Source organism: Macrotis lagotis, chromosome 1 (assembly GCF_037893015.1).
Source record: "Macrotis lagotis isolate mMagLag1 chromosome 1, bilby.v1.9.chrom.fasta, whole genome shotgun sequence".
NCBI classification, from domain to species: Eukaryota; Metazoa; Chordata; class Mammalia; order Peramelemorphia; family Peramelidae; genus Macrotis; species Macrotis lagotis.
This window is the reverse complement of record NC_133658.1, coordinates 126,394,704-126,414,397: the sequence shown is the minus strand read 5'-3', so window position 1 is coordinate 126,414,397 and position 19,694 is coordinate 126,394,704. Positions and strand designations below refer to the sequence as shown.

Here is a 19,694-nt window from a genome sequence, read left to right as displayed (position 1 = left end):
AATATGTATTTAAACAGATAGAAAAAAAAGAGAATTTTTTTTTTGCTAGGCAATGGGGTTAAGTGGCTTATCCAAGGCCACACAGCTAGGTAATTATTAAGTGTCTGAGGCTGGATTTGAACTCAGGTCCTCCTGACTCCAGGGCCAGTGCTCTATCCACTGCGCCACCTAGCCACCCCTAGAAAAGAGAATTTTCAAAAAAAGTTTTGTTGTTCAGTATATATTTGGTTTTTAGATAGATGTTTTTCAAAATCTGTTTTTAGTATTTATGTCCAAGTGCAGGTTGAGAATATTAGTCCATTTTTCTTGAATTACTGCAAATATTGTTATTAATATGAACTTTTAGAAAAATACTACAGCAATAAATTTTTTCAAATGCAATTTCTGTTTATATTTTTACTTTAAGGAAATTTATGTGAAGATCCCAACTTATAAAACTGAAAAATTATTTTATATGTATTTAATGACAAAAGTAGCATATTCTTCACTAAAGGATTCAATGATTGTTTCTTTAAATAAAGATTTCCACTAGTGAATTTAAAAGCTGATTTTCTAAATCAAATATTTAGATACCTTTTCAGGAACGTAACTATTCTATGAATTAAGGTACATTTACACCATGAAAGGGAGCCACCGTAAGTATGACAAAATCTTGTCATCTAAATCTTTTATTGGAATTATCTTTCCATTTTACTGGATCTGGAGTTAAAGAACATAAAGTCTACTCAAAACTTTGAAACATAATAACCTTATTTAGGACTAGGGCAAATCACTTCACCTCTCTGGCCCTAATTTTCTTATCTGTAAAATGAGGGGATTGAACTAGTGAACTAGGTGTTCTCTAAAGTCCATCATTTCTAGCTCTTAGGTCCTATGACATTTTAATTTGGGGGGGCATTGCTCATAATAATAACTTTAAATGTGTGAGTAGATGATGATTTTATTATCTTGACTGGCATCCTGACCCCTACCACTTTAGAAGAAAATTGTTTTAAAACTAGTTTTGGTAGTTTAGTCTTTTGTTTTTTGGAATATTGGGGCTGTTTAGAATTCTTCTTTATATTAACTGCTTAGTGGACAAATGACATCTACCAACATGCATAGAACCTAAGGTTCTATGGTGAAATATTGGAGAGAAAGATTGGAAAAGACTCCCCCAGGAAAAGCAAAGGAGTTTGAAAAGACCAGAATAGATTGAGAAATAGGAGTGTGTGTAAATCAATCAGTGACAAACATTCTCTGAAATTTATACTGAAAATAAAAGTATATACCTTCTGTTAAGGGAGATTTCTTATTAGTATGAAATTAAACCATTTTAACTAACATTTACATATAAGTAAAAAGTCTCAACCAAAATACCAATCTGACTTTGGTTGAAATTTAAGTTAATTTGAATTTACTTTTTTATTAAAGTTAATATAAGAATTTTCATTTGAATCTGAAGATTTGGGGGTGAGCAGTAGAGTAGTAAGTGGAGAGATAAGATGAAAGCATAAATGTAAAACATTTTAAACTAATATATTTCATTGAAAACTTTTATAATGGAACTTTTATTTTAAATGCAAATTTGGGCATTGTATTTATTTAATAAATTTTAGTGGAAGACTAAGTATATACTATGTTTATAACTATTTTCTGTTGTATAGGAATTTGGAATCTCCACTGATGCCAGTGTACTCTGTAAAAGCCCATAAGGAAATCATAAATACTATAGATGGTGTAGGTGGCTTAGGAATTGGGGAAGGAGCACCAGAAATTGTAACTGGGAGCCGAGATGGTGAGTCAGCATACTCTGTATGTTTTCCAGGGAAAATTACATCCATCTTTATGGACACTGAAGTAGAAAAAAAGTCTTTTGAATCCCTAGTTTTAACTTTGTTCATTCCCTCATTTGAGTTTACATGTCTATAGATGTTAGTCCTTCATTTTCGAAGAAGACCACAACATCAGGGAGTTGATGCCATGACAAGCATGTGAATTAGATTTGGGTGAGGGGGGCTGTGCTAAGTCACCAGCCTCACTTTCTCCTCCAGAGCCTTCTGGTGGGTCCATGACCAGTTATGAATCAGGATGACTGGCAATGGCTCTGGATGTGAGAAATCAGGTTTAAGTGACTTGCCCAAGATCATACAGCTAGTATGACTCATGTGAGACTGGATTTGAACTTCTGTCCTCTTGACTCCAAGGCCATTGCTCTATCCTCTGTGCCACCTAGCTACCTTTGGAGTTTTATGAGAGTAATATTTCTATAGTACTTTGTCATTTATAACTGTATTAAACAATCATATGAGGTAAGCAAGACAAGTGATTTCATCCACATTTGACAAATGAAGAAACTGAGAGTGAGAAGGGTGATTTGTCTTTGAATTTATCTTGATTCCACAGATGGTATGTGGTAGAACTGAGATTAGAATCCAGAGAGTCTTAGACCTAGTCTAGCCCCTCTTCATTGTGCTTTGCTTCTGCTAGTGGGCAGATTATAACTAAGTCTATCTTGTGTTAGTTTTTAAGTTAAACTAAGTGATATTAGATAAAATTAGTATCAGTATAGTGGCATGACACTTGCTATTAGTTTATACTGGACCATATCATTGAATTCTATTTTTCTGTGACCCTTGTAGACTTTTAAAGCTATCAACAGCCAATATACTGTGAATAGCAACTTTTCTTTTTCTCCTTTAAAAAACAAACAAACAAATTTAGTGCATATAAACATTTCCAGATTGATAACTCTTAAAAACAGAGGATCCTATTACATCCTCTAATAAAAGGAGATTGTATCCAGGTTTCTTCAGAGCCAATGCCTCTGTTCTCTCCTGAGCCAGACTTCTTTGGGACTTCATGGAGCAGGGAAGGGAAATTCAGGCACCTAAGCAAGTGGGGAAGAGAAAGCTTTCATGAAGGAAAATGGGTTTGGGTGTTTGTAAAGACTAGGGGAGGAGAAGAAAAAAAAGAAAACATTTTCAGTAGGGGCTCAGAAGCAGCTTTTTAAGGCTCTCATTTTGCCATCACAAGAAAGACATACATATATTTTATATACATAAATTTTCAAAATTTTATTATGGTATATTTTGAACATTTTAAAATTTATTTCTGTACTTGTCCCCCCTGGTAGAAGCTCCTTAACAGCAGTGACAGTTTGGTTTTTGCTTTTGTTTTCCTAGTGCCTAGCAGAGTGTCTGATACATAGTAGGCACTCAGATGAGTGTTTGTTAATTGATGAATTTTCTAAACTTCTCCCACTCACTGCCCTGAATCTTTTACAGGACAACCCTGTATCAGTCATCACCCCACCCCTCCAGATGTGATGTAGGAAGAAGTTAATCCGATTAATTACCTTACATAATTACATGTTCAAATAAAAGACCGAAATAGAAATCCAATCATTTAGCATTCATTTAGTAAGCATTTATTCAATTTTTTATTGTCTACTATGCACTACATTAATTTCTTTGCCCTCGAGGATTTTCTCATCCAGAAATTGGTTTGAGAAGGATTGCCTTTAATTTTTTTTCCTGCTCTTTTCCCCAATTACTTAAAGAAAATGAAAGTTGATTTTGAAGGAAATGATATCTTTAAGTCCTATATAAGATAACAGTAGGCTTATAGTAGATCTTTATTAACTATTTATTGGTTGATTATATATTGTTTATTATACTATATTTTCAGATAACATTAGTGAAAGGAGAGGAGAGCATAGAATGAAACTAATAATGAGAACATTTTAATAGGTTATCATCAAATTAGAACAAAGAAAACAACCTCTGATATGAAAAAACTAGTCTGGTGATATTGATGTTACTTCTGTGTAATCCCCTTATTTTTCACATATGAATAAACTGAGTTACAGAGAGAGACTATGTCCCACAAATTACTTCCTAAGTCCTCAGACTCCATTTCTAATACCCTTTCCATACTATTTCCCAATTTTTATAGATTATTATAGATCAGAAAATATGTGAATTTTCTCAGATATCATGGTGCTAAAATATTACAATGGACATTTTAATCTCTTAATAATTGATTTTAGGAGTATGATATAAGAAAATTAAAAGGAAACTAATTAATAACTATCTCACTTTACCAATTTTTTTTATTCCTGATAGGAACTGTAAAGGTATGGGATCCCAGGCAAAAAGATGTTCCTGTTGCCAATATGGAACCTGTACAAGGAGAAAGCAAGAGAGACTGTTGGACTGTTGCATTTGGTAAGTTATTAATCAACATTTGTATTTTTAGGTATCAGATTACAAAATACAAAGAAGTCCTTGAAGAAATTTTTCCTTTCAGAATTATCCAATTTATACAGAATTTTTTAAAAAAGAGAATAGTTTCCTAGATCTAGTGACCAACATTTTTTTTTCTCTTAGCACTGAATGCCATCTGTAGGCTTAAGAAATACCTCTGAGTGGGGCGGCTAGGTGGCGCAGTGGATAAAGCACCAGCCCTGGAGTCAGGAGTACCTGGGTTCAAATCCAGTCTCAGACACTTAATAATTACCTAGCTGTGTGGCCTTGGGCAAGCCACTTAACCCCATTTGCCTTGCAAAAAAAAAATCCTAAAAGAAATGCCTCTGAGTGATACTAGTCATCTAAGCAAATAGATTGTGAAAGGAAATAGAAACATGTAGAAAGGGACAGGAAACAATGACTACTAGAACTGTTATTAATATTAATAACAGCTCTAGTAGTCATTGTTTCTCTTACTTGATAAAGTGATGAGATGATCTTCTGAATGTTCTCTTCAATCTGAAAGGAAGATTTGAGAAATGGAACATTCTTGTGTGTTATATTATTGGCATAGGGAACTCCTGATTAGATAATCCCCTCTACCAAAGCCAATTAGCACTTCCTACTTACTGTCATAGACAGGTATATGGGCCATAAAAAGTTAGGGGACTTGCCCATGATCATTGGTATAGCCTTCTGGGCATAGTTCCAAATTGCTCCAGGTCAATTCACAACTCCACCAACAGGTACATTAGTGTGCCAGTTATTCCATATTCCCTCCATTTGTTATTTTCCTTTTCTGTTGTATTAGCCAATCTGATAGGTGTGAGGTAGGTAGAATTGTTGTTTTAACTTGCATTTATCTAATCAGTAGTGGGTTAGAACATTTTTTCATTAAACTATAGTTGACTTTGAATTCCCCTTCTAAAAACTGGCTATTCATATCCTCAAAGCACTTATCAATAGGGAATGACCTGTATTCTGATAAACTTGACTCAGTTTTTTATGTGTTTGAGAAATGAAGATGGGTCAGAGAAACTTATAAAAAAATTTTCTCCCAATTTTCTTTCTTCTAATCTTGGCTACATTGGTTTTGTTTGTGCAAAACCTTTTTAATTTGATGTAATCAAATTTATCCATTTTTCATCATATAATGCTTTCTGTCATTTATTTGATACTATGTTCTTTTGTTCTTCATAACTCTGACAGGTAAAATTTTCCACATTCTCCTAATTTGCTTAAGATATTACCCTTTATATATAAAATCTTAGCCTATTTTGACCTTTTCTTGATATACAGTGTGGGATACTGATCTGACAGATTGCTTTTAGTTTTCCCTAGTAATTTTTGTCAAATAATGAATTCCTGTCCCAAAAGCTTGGATCTTTGGGTTTATCAAACAGGAGATTCTTATGGCCATTTACTATATGTGTTATATACCTAATCTACTCTATTGATCCACCATTCTATTTCTTGCTTCTTTCTGATTGTTTTGATGATTATCACTTTGTAATACAGTTTGAGACCTGGTCCTGCTAGAGCACTTTCACCCCTTGCTAAGAGGAACTGTCCCAAGCTCCATGGCTTCTGGGCTACTGTTTTCAGGACCAATTTTGGGTGGGGGGGCGGGATCTGTAAGCCTTCAGTGCTTCCAAGGTATCTAAGGAGATGTGTGGTCATTGCTTTCCTGGCTTGTACTCTAGTCTTTATCCAGGAAGGGACCTTGTTCCTCCAGAGCCACAATTGCCAGTGTTCCTCCTGGCAAAGAAACAACTAGGTTCCTTGTTTCCTGTGTCTATGAGCACCATTGCTCCTTTCTGCTTTGAACCTGAGACTGTGATCTGGACCCCTTGCTGGGCAATTCAGCAGGGTCTCAAACCCAACACAAACAAAGGGGTCCCTGGTAACCTCTTTCTGACCACTTGCCCAACTCCCTTACCTTCTGAAGGCTGAGAGATCCCAAATCTGGTGCTGGTGTTGGTGCAGTCATCTCCAAGGCCTGCTGCTAGTTTTAGCATGACTTAGACTGTTCTGCACTATAGGCTCTGACTACCATCCCAGAGTGACAGGTCTTTCCCTCCAGTCTTTTTTTTTTTTCAAGGCAATGGGGTTAAGTGGCTTGCCCAAGGCCACACAGCTAGGTAATTATTAAGTGTCTGAGGTCGGATTTGAACCTGGGTACTTCCTGACTCCAGGGCCGGTGCTCTATCCACTGCACCACCTAGCCGCCCCTTCCCGCCAGTCTTCTAAGTTGTCTTAGGCTGCAAATTTGTTTCTCCTCAACTTTGTTTTGATTCTGTCACTCTAGAATTAGATTTGTGGTGTTATTTTAAAGTTGTTTGGATTGAAATTTGGAGAGTTCAGGTGAGTTCTTGCCCCTACTCTGTCATCTTGGCTCCACCTCTAGTTTACTTTTCTATTTCTGTATTCCTCATTGCTCTCTAGACAGAAAGTGTTCCATAAGGGGGTTATTGAATGAAGTAACAGAACTGTTCAGTTGTTTTTTTTTTAAGCTAGACATTATTTAATAAGAGTAAAAAAATTTTTGAAGATATTTAAGAAACATTATGCAAAAATTACTAATCAGGTCACCACCACTATTCCAGGAAAAGACATCACTCAGTTGTCGTGTAACTCTGATCATCATCTTTATGGCTTCCCTTCCTTAATTACACCTCCCCCTTATACATGTTTTCTTCTCTTATTAAGATGTGGGATACTTCACTGTCTTTCTCTTTTATTATAACCCTAGCACTTAGCACAGACTTGCCACACAAATACAATAGTATTTGTATTATGGGGGAAATTTTAGAACTTGGAAGAAAATAATAGCACTTAAATGGCAACTTTAGATTTGTAAAACTTATTACAAATATTCTTTTTTATCCTTAAAACAACTCTGTGATGTCAATACTGTGGAGATTGTTTTCCTCATTTACCAAGGAGAAGCCACAGCTCAGTAAAACTTTTTGTTGTCTCAGTGTTTATACAGTTCAAAATTTCCAGGCTTCTAACTCACTCCCCACTGTGTTTTCTTGTGCTCTTGAGTCCAATGACACTGATCTCTTGACCGTTCCACAAAAAGACACTATATTTTGACTCTAGTCATTCTCTCTGGCTGTCTCCCATGCTTGGAATGCTCTCCTTCCTCCACTAGCCACTGGTACTTTTAAGTCTAAGTTAAAAATCCCATCTTCTACAGGAAATCTTTCCTATGTCTCTTAATTCTAGTGTTTTGCTCTGTTAATTGTTTCTGATTTGTCCTATGTTTAGTTTGCTTGTCCCTATTCATTTGCTTCTTTTCTTCCTCATTGGATTGTGAGCAGAGACAATCTTTTGCCACTTTTTTTGTATACCAGGATTTAGAAGGTTCTTAATAAGTTTATAAGGGTCAAGGGAGACACTTCCAACTGAATTCCAGGTCAAACACTCTTTCCATTCTACCAAGTTGATTCTTGTGGATGTTAGTCTCAGAAATGAACCTTCTGGAGCCAAAATGGCAGAGTAGAAGCAACAACCTATCTAAACACCAGCCCTGGAGTCAGAACCCTCACCACCTGTGTGACCCTGGTCACTTAACTTCAATTGCTTCTCTCCCCACCAAAAAAACCCCCAAAAATCCATATTACAAATAGCGTTTTGGAAAAAAATGATATTAATTTAGTCAAATGTGATAGACATTGAAACATACCTATTGCCAAAAGAATAAATACTACCACTGCAGTTTCTGTCCCCTCAGTCTCCATGAAAATGGAACCAGAAAAATATACAGTGTTATACACTGCAAATGCCAGATATTTGCTTTAGGTGACAAGTAAAAAACTTAAAAAAAATGACACATATTCTAAAACTTGCCTTTAATGTTGTATATAGCATCTCTATCTCATTAAAATGAGATTCTATGTGTTTACCTTTTTATATGTCTCTATATAGCTCATATATTCAGTTTCATATTAACAGGCAATTTGTGGGAGCATTTTTTAGTCAAGTAATGATTTTAAATTGGAATGTTCTATGTTTTTTCAGGCAATGCTTACAATCAAGAGGAACGTGTTGTTTGTGCTGGCTATGACAATGGGGATGTCAAACTATTTGATCTAAAAAATATGTCATTAAGATGGGAAACAAATATTAAAAATGGGGTAATGTATATTCTGACTCTTGGTCAGAACCTTTATACAATCATTTTTGTACCATTGAGTTGGTAAAGGGCACACATGAACCCCCTTAGCATAAAGAGGGCCTTTTCCTAAGCCTTAAATAAGCAAATTCATCCCTGAAGTCCCAGAGTTGTGTACCTTTAGTGGAGAATACTCTATTTACAGCTTTTCAAACTTCATTTACTGTACAAATAGGGATGCAGCTTTTCAATTATGCCCATAGAGTGTAGCACCAAAAATTTTGTAATTTATCCAAGAAAGAAAATTAATATAAGGAAAAGTGCCTTTTGTATTAGTTCAAAAAATAAAATAGATTCTTTGCATTTTTTCTTGTTGGCTCCTATCTTTGAAGCAGCTTTGTTCAGTTCAAGAGAACCAAACTGATTATTAATAATGACATCCTCATGAATGTTTGTACTTTCAATTTTTAGGTTTGTAGTGTGGAGTTTGACAGGAAAGACATCAATATGAATAAACTAGTAGCTACATCACTAGAAGGGAAATTCCGTGTTTTTGACATGAGAACTCAGCATCCAACCAAAGGATTTGCCTCTGTTTCAGAAAAGGTAGGGTATGAAGTAAATGGCTTTGTTAAAAATGGTTCTTTTGTTTTGACCAAAGAAAATAGCTTATCAACTGGACTCTGAAACTTCTTCCAGATACAAATGTTGGTTTAATGCTTGATATATAGCATATAGGCAGGTAGATTTCTCAAATTCAGATGTAACCTTTAAGTATTTATCTGGTGCCAAAAACATGGATAGAGGAGGTATAGGAGCTGAGCAAGAGAGTGAAGTGTCAAAGAGGATGCCTAAATTTGTGAAGGACTGGTGATGCCCTCAAAAACATTAGGAAAGTTAGGATTGACTTCCAGATTATTTGCAAAGTTAAAATAACAGGTTATTTACAAAATTTAAAATAGCTAATGTTCTCTCAATCAGTTTTTTGCCTTTCTTAATCCTTAGTACCATCCTATAAATAATCATGTTTTTCATTCTAGGGTTTAGATAGGTTATCTGGTATTAAAATAATGACAAAGTGAGAGAATTTAAGATTAAAATCCACTGTTAACTACTTTTTGCCAAAAAGAGGTTGTTCTTTTGGGGGTATTTATTCTAATAGGTAGACAAATTTTTTTTTAACATAGTAATGATAACATAGCTCAGATTCTGTAGTGTTGTACAGTTTTCACAGACTTTTCTTTCCTCATAGGACCATTGTTGGAGCTATCAGAAATGTTATTAGATTTGTTTTTTAGATGAAGAATCAGAGTGAGAAAATGACTTTAAAAACAAGGTTGAACCCCTATCTTTTCAGATTCAGAGAACTTGGATTCAAATACTGGCTATGCCACTTTATAATTTCTGTGATTTTATGCAAGTCTTCCATCTTCTTTGAGTCTCAGTTTCCCTAGAAATGAGGGGCTGACTTGGATAACCATGCTAACTTTTTCCATCTCTCATTTTGTCACCCTTTGAATTATGGACCTTTTAAATCTTTGAACTCCAAATCTTGCATTATTTTCCACTCAATACCATTGTCTTTCTGAATTGTGTTATTTTGTGAATTTTTATATCATTAAGCTAAACATCCTTTTAAAAATATTCAGTGTAGCAGTTTTATTTTCTTGTCACCTCTTGATATCCTGTTCATCTTTTTCTTAGTTCCCTTAGCTGGGGTCCTTCATGAGAGGCCACTGTCCGCCCAAGGCCTGAGATGAGTTCCAGGGAAAGGCTACCCTCTAGGAAGACTAAGCTGTTAGGAGAACAAAGAAAAGCCCCCAGTGGTCCCTGACCTCCCAGGGCTCATATTCTTTTTGTAATTGGACATAGCAGTAAGAAAATTGAGTAATTATCGTACCTTTAAGAAGAAAATATTTTCCAGGAAAATTTGGGAAACTAGCAGTGGAAGCTCAAGTGAACTGAGCTGATAAAGAAGTCTGGAAAGATCTGAGTAGCTCTGAGGAAGACTACAGAAATTGAAAGGCGTGGGGGAAAAAGACCTTCCACAGTTATACCTCATGGAATAGTCAAAGAAGATATGGGGTGAAGTACAGAATATATTGTAAGGATTGAGACCTGATATTAACAAGGTTTTTCTCGCAAAGAGATACTCGAGATTCACTTAAAACTGGTAATCAGAAAATGGAGGGGTGGCTAGGTGGCGCAGTGGATAGAGCACTGGCCCTGGAGTCAGGAGGACCTGAGTTCAAGTGCGGCCTCAGACACTTAATAATTACCTAGCTGTCTGGCCTTGGGCAAGCCACTTAACCCCATTACCTTGCAAAAAAAAAAACCAACTAAGAAAATGGAGCATATTGGGAAAACACATGAACAGAGGCAAAAACTTAAGTTCATTATATTATTTCAGCAGTGAGATGTGGATATACAGAAACTTGAGGAACAGGAAGAAAAACTAGCCAACATGTTTCAACAACAGCAAAAGGTTTTTCAACAAGCCACAATAGTTTAGAGCTAGAGACTAAAATGATTAAATAGCTTTATGAGTAATTCTTAAAGAATATGGAAGAGTTGGAGAAGAACCACAAAAGCCTTTTTTGCAGATGCACGAAATGAACTTTAAAAAGAAATGATCATGTTACAAAGGTAAATTATGATGGACACTCAGCAAGCAAGAAGAGCAAGTGATCAAAAATCTCTTCAAATCTTGTTCTGATGTGGACCAAAGTAATATGATACAATTACAACCATTGCCTAAAGGAAATGTAAATATTTGCAGTGGCTTTAGAAAGCCAGTTTAAAACTTATCTGTTGTTACATTGTTTATCAGTGCAAGTTTTTCTTTATTTTATATTGACTGAAAATATCCATGTGAATAGTAAACAGTACTATTTTTCAAGGTTTTTTTGGTACTGGTGAATTTCCCCCCTCCCAATAACAAAAAACTCATTAACTTCTAGCAATATTTTTTTTGGCAAGGCATTGGAGTTAAGTGACTTTCCCAAGGTCACACAGCTAAGTAATTATTAAGTGTCTGAGGGCTGATTTGAACTCAGGTTCTCCTGACTCCAAGGCCAGTGCAAGGAGTTTCATAATATTTCTGGTTATCAAATAATTGTAAATTTTAGAAAAAGAGTCTTTTTTTTTTAGATTTTTCAAGGCAATGGGGTTAAGTAGCTTGCCCAAGGCCACACAGCTAGGTAATTATTAAGTGTCTGAGGTCGGATTTGAACCCAGGTGCTCCTGACTCCAAGGCCGGTGATCTATCCACTGCACCACCTAGCTGCCTGAAAAAGAGTCTTTTGAGATGATCTGTTATAACTTATTGGGGGGCAGATAGGTAGCACAGTGGAAAGAGTACCAGGCTTTGAGTCAGGAGGACCAGAGTTCAAATCCAGCCTCAGACACTTAACAATTGCCTAGCTGTGTGATCTTGGGCAAGTCACCTAACCCCATTGCCTTAAATAAATAAAATATATAAAAAAAGAAATTTGAGGACCAGGGACAGCTAGTTGACACAGAGAAGAGAGCCCCAGCCCCAGATTTAAGATGACTTTGAGTTTAAATCCAAGCTTTGACATGTACTAAAGTATAGAAAGGAACAAAGGTGGGAAGAAAAGAGAAAATTGAGGATCAGAAAGATTAAATGATTTGCTCAGAGTCACACTGGATCTTGCGACTCAAAATTTGACTCTCCTTTCACTGTATCATGTGATTGCTACTTCATTATCCTATTTGCTTGATGGCATCTTTGAAATAAAATAGGATATGATTAAAAGTTTTATCAGACTTCTGGTAGTCGTTATAAAAAGTAAAATATCTTAATTACATTCCTAAAAACTGACCAATTTCAATTTAAGAAAATCTATATTTGTTAAATTCCTTTTTTGTGTGTGTTCCTGTTCATCACTTTAATTTGTATTCATCACTAGTATTATGACTGATCCTTTTTAGGCTCATAAATCTACTGTGTGGCAAGTCCGACACCTGCCTCAGAACAGAGAGATCTTTATGACTGCTGGAGGTGCAGGGGGCCTTCATCTATGGAAATAGTAAGTCTTCTCTTGATGCGTGTGATTTCTTTTGATTGATTTTTGGTCCCTAAACATAAGCTTTTTTTTGTTGTTTTAAGTTGCCTATGAACATTAAATAAGAACAGATTGGGGTTTTTTGTATCATTCAGTTTAGTCCCTTTTGACATAATTTGAAGTTCCCTTTTACTGGGCAATAGTACCCTTATATTTCATTTACATATGTTTTTATTTATTTTATATTCACAAAAATTGCTTTCCCCTGAAAGACTAAAAATATTGCCATTTATAGCATTATGTTTGATAAGATTATATATCACCTGCATTCAGATGGCACTGAAATAATTTTTTCCCACAATCTAATAATCACTATTGTTAGCTTTTTATTTTTTACAAGAAGAAAGATAATGTTAAATGTCCCAAATGGGGAGACTTTTAAGGATATGGAATTATAGAAAATGGCCTTTTTATTCTCTTCAATTGAATTCTTCAGACTATTTACTAAACGACTTTTAATGTCAATATTCTTTGAATGAAACCTTAAAATAATGAAAAGTTTAAACTGTTTCTGATGCCCTTAGCCAAGCAGAATAAACTTGGAAAAAAATATCTTTTTTCCAAAGTTTGACATGGAAAAAAAAACTTGAAAATTTAATGAGAAATGACAAGTATAATTTAAAAAAAAAATCCTTCGGCAGCTAGGTGGTGCAGTGGATAGAGCACCTTCCTGGAGTCAGGAGGACCAGACTTCAAATCCGGCCTCAGATAATTGCCTAGCTGTGTAACTTTGGGCAAGTCACTTAGCTTTTTTGCCTTAAATAAATAAAATTTAAAAAGAAAGGAAAAAAAAGAGAAATGACAAGTTTTTCAAAAGTAAGGTTTGATTAGAAGTATAAGAAACCTAAAGATAGTTGTGAAAAACATTGTGGCAGTTAGAAAGTATGTGTCAGAGGAATCAAGGTTATACAGGTATAGAAATGAATTCTAAATTGCTTAGCCAGAAGAATAGATTTAGAAACAAATTCATTTTTTCCCATAGTTGAGAACTATAGCTGCTAGAAGTTGAAAGTTCAAACAGAAAGTTTTAGGTGTGCTTGCTATATGATAGGCATCCATTTAAATCCATCCAAAAGTACTAGTGATCTTTGCTAAATTGCCTTCTTTTTGTCTTCTCTCAATGACTGGGGTCAGCTCTATCTTTTCCTTGCTAAATTCATAAGCTAAACTAGATGACTTCTAAAGGGAAGGGGAGGGAGGAATAAAGGGAACATGGAGTGATAGAAAAGTCAGGAATTCATTCTGGAGATGAGAGCTACTGCTCTTTAAACCATCCTGAATTATTTACCAAGAATAATAGATCTAAAAGCCAAATAATTTTCTCCTCAAATTGATTATAATTGCTGAGAGTTTTAAGTATAGAAATAGCCCCAGAAATGGTTGGGAACACTTGATTATAAGTATCAGAAGCTATGCTAATCATATGAGGCTGTAAATCAGACTCCAGTAGAGAGAGGGACAGTGCAACTATGATGAAGATTTCATTGTCACACAGTCATCTCTGAAGAGTCTGCTTACCTGGGAGGCTTTCGTTATATGTCTGTGTTGGTGTTCCTTTGGATTGTGTGTCCCTGGACAGAATCCTGTGGTTTGGGCTGCTGTAAGCTCAGTTCTCAAGCATCGAGGCTTAAGCAAATTCTGTTATCATGCACTGACATTCAGTGAAGAAAGCTAAGGTTGGCTGGTACAGAGATATAAAAAGACATGAAATGTGGCCTGGAGATTGGGAATATGAATATGAATAATAATATTCTTAAACTTACTCTCTTAGCTAGAAGCTATTTCTGCACATTATGTACAAGGATATAATTCTGAAATAAAGAATTGACACAGTTGCTGAGGCTTGTCTTAAACCCTCTGCAAACTGAGAAGTGATTTTTACCAAGTTCCAATTACACAAGCCTCATGTGTATACTCCTAGCCTACTTTCTGCTCTTCCTTTGGTTATGACTCTCAAGGACCAATTTCAATTTTTTTGTGTAACTTTTGATACTTTCCAGGGATATGAATATAGAATACTCTTAGAGAAAGATATTTGAAGATTGTAAAGGTAGGGAAAATGATGTGGTGACATAAACTCAGTCATTTTGCCATTCTTGTCAAAATGTTCATATACCTGGGTCTGAAGTCATAGAACCCTTGAATCAGTGGTAGATATTTTCATCATATCTAAATATATTTATATGTGTGTTAGATACTCTGTATTTATATATTGGTTCAGGAAATTCCTCCATTGATTTTAAATAATAGGATGCTAGATTTAGAACCAGAAGGGATTTTAAAAGACCACCTAATCTAACTCCCTTATTTTACAGTTGAAAAATCAGAGCCCAGAGACCTGCAACTTTTTTGTAATTCATTGTTATAGTTGTTTGTGCCACTGAGAGCTTAGGCAACTTGCCAGTGAATATGTGTGGAAGCCTTGGTTTTCACTTAGGTCTTTCTGTCTCTGGGGCTCCCCTGCTCTCCATCCCCCTTGTAATGTTGTCTCTTATACTATGGTTATGTGCATACATACACAAACAACTAAATACATATGTATTATTAGTACATACACATATGTTATATTATCTTATGTTGTATAAAATGTATTTGTAAACATATAATCATACATGCATTCAGAAATGATTCCTAAGGGGCAGCTAGGTGGCGCAGTGGATAGAGCACCAGCCCTGGAGTCAAGAGTACCTGAGTTCAAATCTGGCCTCAGACCCTTAATAATTACCTAGCTTTGTGGCCTTGAGCAAGCCACTTAACCCCATTGCCTTGCAAAAACTAAAAAAAAACAAAACAAACAAAAAACAAACCCACAAACAGAAAACAAATGATTCCTAGAAATGTGAAAATCTTTGATACCTAAATGTTTGATCTAACTTAAAAGATATTTCCTATACAGACCCCTTTTCTCTATTTGAATCCATCACCATTTATTCATCTCTATATAGAGGACAGAATTATGGGACCTTAGGTTCCAAATTATGTTCCCCGATACACTGAGCTTGTTTACCCTTGACCATTGATGTCTAACTGATGAGAATGGATTAAAATTAATGAGACACATAAAAACTTTAATGGATAATGGAGAGAAATTTTTTTCCCCAACTCTGCGTGATCTTTTAAATACTTAACAGCTGCAGCTCTTGCCAATAGACATATAAGCAAAGGACTTTCCACTTAAACAATTTGTTCATCTGATTGTTTTATTTCTTTTAATTAAAATGAGAAGTAGTTTGGTCTAACAGAACATCAAAGTTATTTCCTAACCTCTTCCTGCTTCATTTCTGGTTTACTTTGGGTCTCTTTATCACTCTGTCTCCATTAGGCTCAATGAAACAAAAGAATAGTTGGTACTTATACACCTTAAAAAGATCCAAAGATTAATAAATTGGAATTGACTAAGAATTTTGAGCACCCTAAATTATTTTTTCTCAATGTCAGGTATTACTTAGAAGTTATTAAGCTTCATTTACTTTGTTCATTCATGTTTTCATCTGTAAAAACAAACAAAATACTTTTACAATCTTTTCAAATATTTTAATCTAAGAATATTCTATATTCATACCCCTGGAAATTATCAAAAGTTGCATAAAGAATTTGAAGTTGGTTCTCTAGAGGCATAACCAAAGGAAGAACAAGAAAGTAGGCTAGGATTGTTCACTTGAAGCATGTGTAGTTGGGACTTGGTAAAAATCACTTCTTAATTTGAAGAGGGGTTAAGACAAGCCTCAGCAACTGTGTTAATTCTTTATTTCAGAATTATATCCTTCCTTGTTACATACAGTGCAGAAATAGCTTCTAGCTAAGATTAGAAGAATCAGCATGTTCATTAACATGTTTATTAAATTCTCTTGGCAAAAGTCAAAGTTGGGGGTTGATTTTTTCTTACTTTTTTCAATCCCCCAAACTTGACTTTTGCCTCTAGACCTCAAAGTTTCTTGAAGTGATTATGTCAAGGGATCATATTTGTGCCCTGCTTTTCTGTGTGTATAAATGCAAAGCACCAAACTCAGCATGTTTTAGGTTCTTATTCTTTATCACTTTGGTTTTCTTTTCAGTGACTATCCTGCTCAACGCACAAAGAAAGATTCTGAAGGAGTAGAGATGGGAGTAGCAGGTTCAGTAAGTCTGCTGCAGAATGTAACCCTGTCCACACAGCCCATTGCCAGTCTGGATTGGAGTCCAGACAAAAGGGGTCTCTGTGTCTGTAGTGCCTTTGATCAGACAGTGAGAGTGCTGATTGTTACGAAGCTCAATAAAGTTTGACCTAAGAACTCTAGACCTTGGAGCTTCCCAGGGAAACAGCTTAGAGTTTAAGATGTCTGTGTGAAAAGGTAATGATTCTGTTGTCATCCACTAACATTCAGTGAACAAAGGGTGGCTGGTACAGAAATTGTTTATAAACAGACATGGAATACAGCTTGGGGATTGAGCATAGGGAATGAAAGGGCTCTGCTCTCTTCACCTGACTGAGTGACTTACCTACTACAGAGTGTGGGAGTGACAGGGCTCTGCAAAAGAGTTGCTTTTAGAGCAAAACAATGTATTTTTAAAATTTCAAACAAAACATCTCTATTTTTTATAATTTTGCCTCTGTTTACTGTATACTACATTTCCAAAGTTCCAAGGTTTTTCAACTGTTTTTTATTGTGGTATGTATATTATTGTAGTAGAAATCAATTCTGTTTAAAAGAGCTGTTTAAAATTACCATAAATTAAGTATTAGTAAACATATTCTCTCTGTGGCTTTTCAGTGTCGATTTATTTTAAGGATATTATTTGGTATTTATTTTATTTATAAAATAACCCTGAATAGACCTATAATTTTTTACATCACTAATGCTGCTCATAAAATGTACTAAGTATCAAAAATTTGCAAAAATCTCTTTTAACAATTTAAAAAATTACTCTTATTCTTGAATGATACATAGTTCAATTAAGTTTGTAAGACTTTTTATTGTTTATCACAATCATTTATGGTTGTTGGAGATGTATACCATTGTGGGATTTGGTTAGTGTGTTGATTTTTGGCAAAGCTTATTTATATATTTTATATATATATAAATAAATTTCCAGAATCTAAAATGTGAAGAGACTGTATGATCCTAAATGTAAGTAAAGGGTAGTTTCTCCACATGCTGGCAGGAGCTCAGTGAGGTGCTGCTTGGAGACAGAAAAAGAATATAAGAACTCAAAAAAGCACTTAATGATAGGGAAAACTTTTAGTTTCTAGTGAAGAACTCTCTCCACTAACAAATCAGCATCTTCAGGGTAATTTATGAACCTAAAGAAGTCTGCCTGGGACCCCAGGGTTCAGACTTTACCAAGCTTACACAACCAGCCCAGGGTGTGTCAGGGACTGGGGCTCTCTGTAGCAGATCATGATCCCCATCCCCATCATTTTATTACAGAGCAATCATCAATATTCATAACAATGATCCCAGGAAATTCAGAACAGCTTCAGCATGGTTCGTATGTAACATATGCCTCCAATAAATTACCTAAAATTAGGAGAAAATAACATAAAAAAAAACAGTTAATTTTTTTCTTCAGTAGGAGATGTTTCAGTTATCCAGATAATTAGTTTTAATTAGAATAACTCATTAATGTTGAGGTGTAATGAAAGCAACCAAAGTTTTTGAGAAGCTTATTTTCAGAAGAAACCTTTGCCTTTAATGCTTAAACAACAACTTCAGTTTTCCCTGGTGTAAGAACCTCTCAAGATTCACTCCCACTTGCCTTGAAGGTTGGCTTACCAGAGAGCAAAGATTGCTTGAGGAGCCAGGTTTTCTAGTAGTGTTGCTCACAAGCCGCCCAGCTGATGGACTCCCCCGTGATTATCAATTAGCCAGTCAGACTTAATTAGTTTTTTAGAAAGAGGTATTTTACTAAATATGCATAGTAATGACACTTGTTACAGAAATGCCCCCCTAACACAATGTCTGAGTGGACTGAGACTTAGCTCACATGGCCAAAGTATGGAATCGGATCCTGTTCCTGGAAGTCCCCTTCTCCCCTTAGGTTTAGCTCCCTTTTTGGCTCTCTTAGATCCTGAATCTGCCTTTGGTTCTCTATGTCTCTCAGCTCTTGTTGTACCATCCAACAGTGCTTCTGGGGGACCTTACAATGTAAACTAATGAGAGCTCTACTTTTCTAAATTCATAATTTTATCACCTGATCAGTGAGAGAGGAAGGGAATGTCATATTCTGCCAGGCTCACTTCAGAGTCATTCCATGCACCCCTTGCTTCTCACTTTAAGGTGTTTCTAAATCTGGAAGCTCTCAAAAGAAAATGCTGGAATCCCAGTTTCCAAAATCTGTGTGAGTGTGTATGTATGTGTGTGTACAAATATATATGTACATACATATAGACCTGGAAAATCCTCAAATCTATTTCATTACCCAATTTCATCCAATAATTAAAGTACTTCAATTGATTAAGATTTGTTCAGATCTAATTTATACTTTTTCTTTTTAGGTTTTTGCAAGGCAAACGGGGTTAAGTGGCTTGCCCAAGGCCACACAGCTAGGTAATTATTAAGTGTCTGAGACCAGATTTGAACCCAGGTACTCCTGACTCCAGGGCCAGTGTTTTATCTACTATGCCACCTAGCCGCCCCTTAATTTATACTTTTGATTGATTCAATCAAGTATTTATTAAACAACTACTCTGTTCCAGTCATTGTGCCAGAGATACAAATGTGAGATTTTGTTTCTCCAATGATAGTCTGAATGTGATCTTTAGGCAGATGGCGTGAATAGAAATATGGAATCCAACAGACTGAAATTTCCTCCTTGAGAGGGTAACAAGAGAAGGACCATTTCTGGCTGCTTTCTGTTTCCATCACCTGCCTTCAAGAAGGCTATCATACTAAAATTATATCTCATAAGAGCCTGGTCTTAACCAGCAAAAGTTGCTTCCTTGATTGTTAGCCCTTAGCTTACATTTTTGCCATTTGATTCCTACTCTTTAAGTGCTTTCCCTCTTAGCTAGACTTATACTCCTAAACCAGCAATGTTAACACACACATACATACAATTAGGACTGAGTAAACCCATTTGCCTAAGCAAACAGCAAAGATAAACCAAAAAAGTTATATAGATTAGAATATGATGAAAATAAACAGGAATAAATGAGTTTTGGTTGAGAATGAGATAAGATCTCAAGTCAAACCAAGAGAGAATCATCAGCTTCACAAAAGGATAAAATTCTCCAGAGCCTCTAAGGAGAGAAACTAGAAATTAGGGCCATGTTGAAGA

At 35.5% G+C, this 19,694-nt stretch overlaps 1 protein-coding gene across 1 annotated transcript in view; it reads left to right on the top strand.

Annotated features, from left to right (window-relative positions):
* DNAAF10 (dynein axonemal assembly factor 10) overlaps window positions 1-17,222 on the top strand; it is a 31,058-nt gene extending 13,836 nt beyond the window's left edge. The window contains exons 3-8 of the mRNA XM_074207487.1: window positions 1,647-1,777; window positions 4,107-4,208; window positions 8,256-8,371; window positions 8,821-8,955; window positions 12,304-12,401; window positions 16,493-17,222. Coding sequence (XP_074063588.1) covers window positions 1,647-1,777; window positions 4,107-4,208; window positions 8,256-8,371; window positions 8,821-8,955; window positions 12,304-12,401; window positions 16,493-16,700 — 790 coding nt within the window. The 3' untranslated portion in view covers window positions 16,701-17,222. The remainder of the gene's footprint in view (window positions 1-1,646; window positions 1,778-4,106; window positions 4,209-8,255; window positions 8,372-8,820; window positions 8,956-12,303; window positions 12,402-16,492) is intronic.
* The last annotated feature ends 2,472 nt before the right edge of the window (window positions 17,223-19,694 follow it).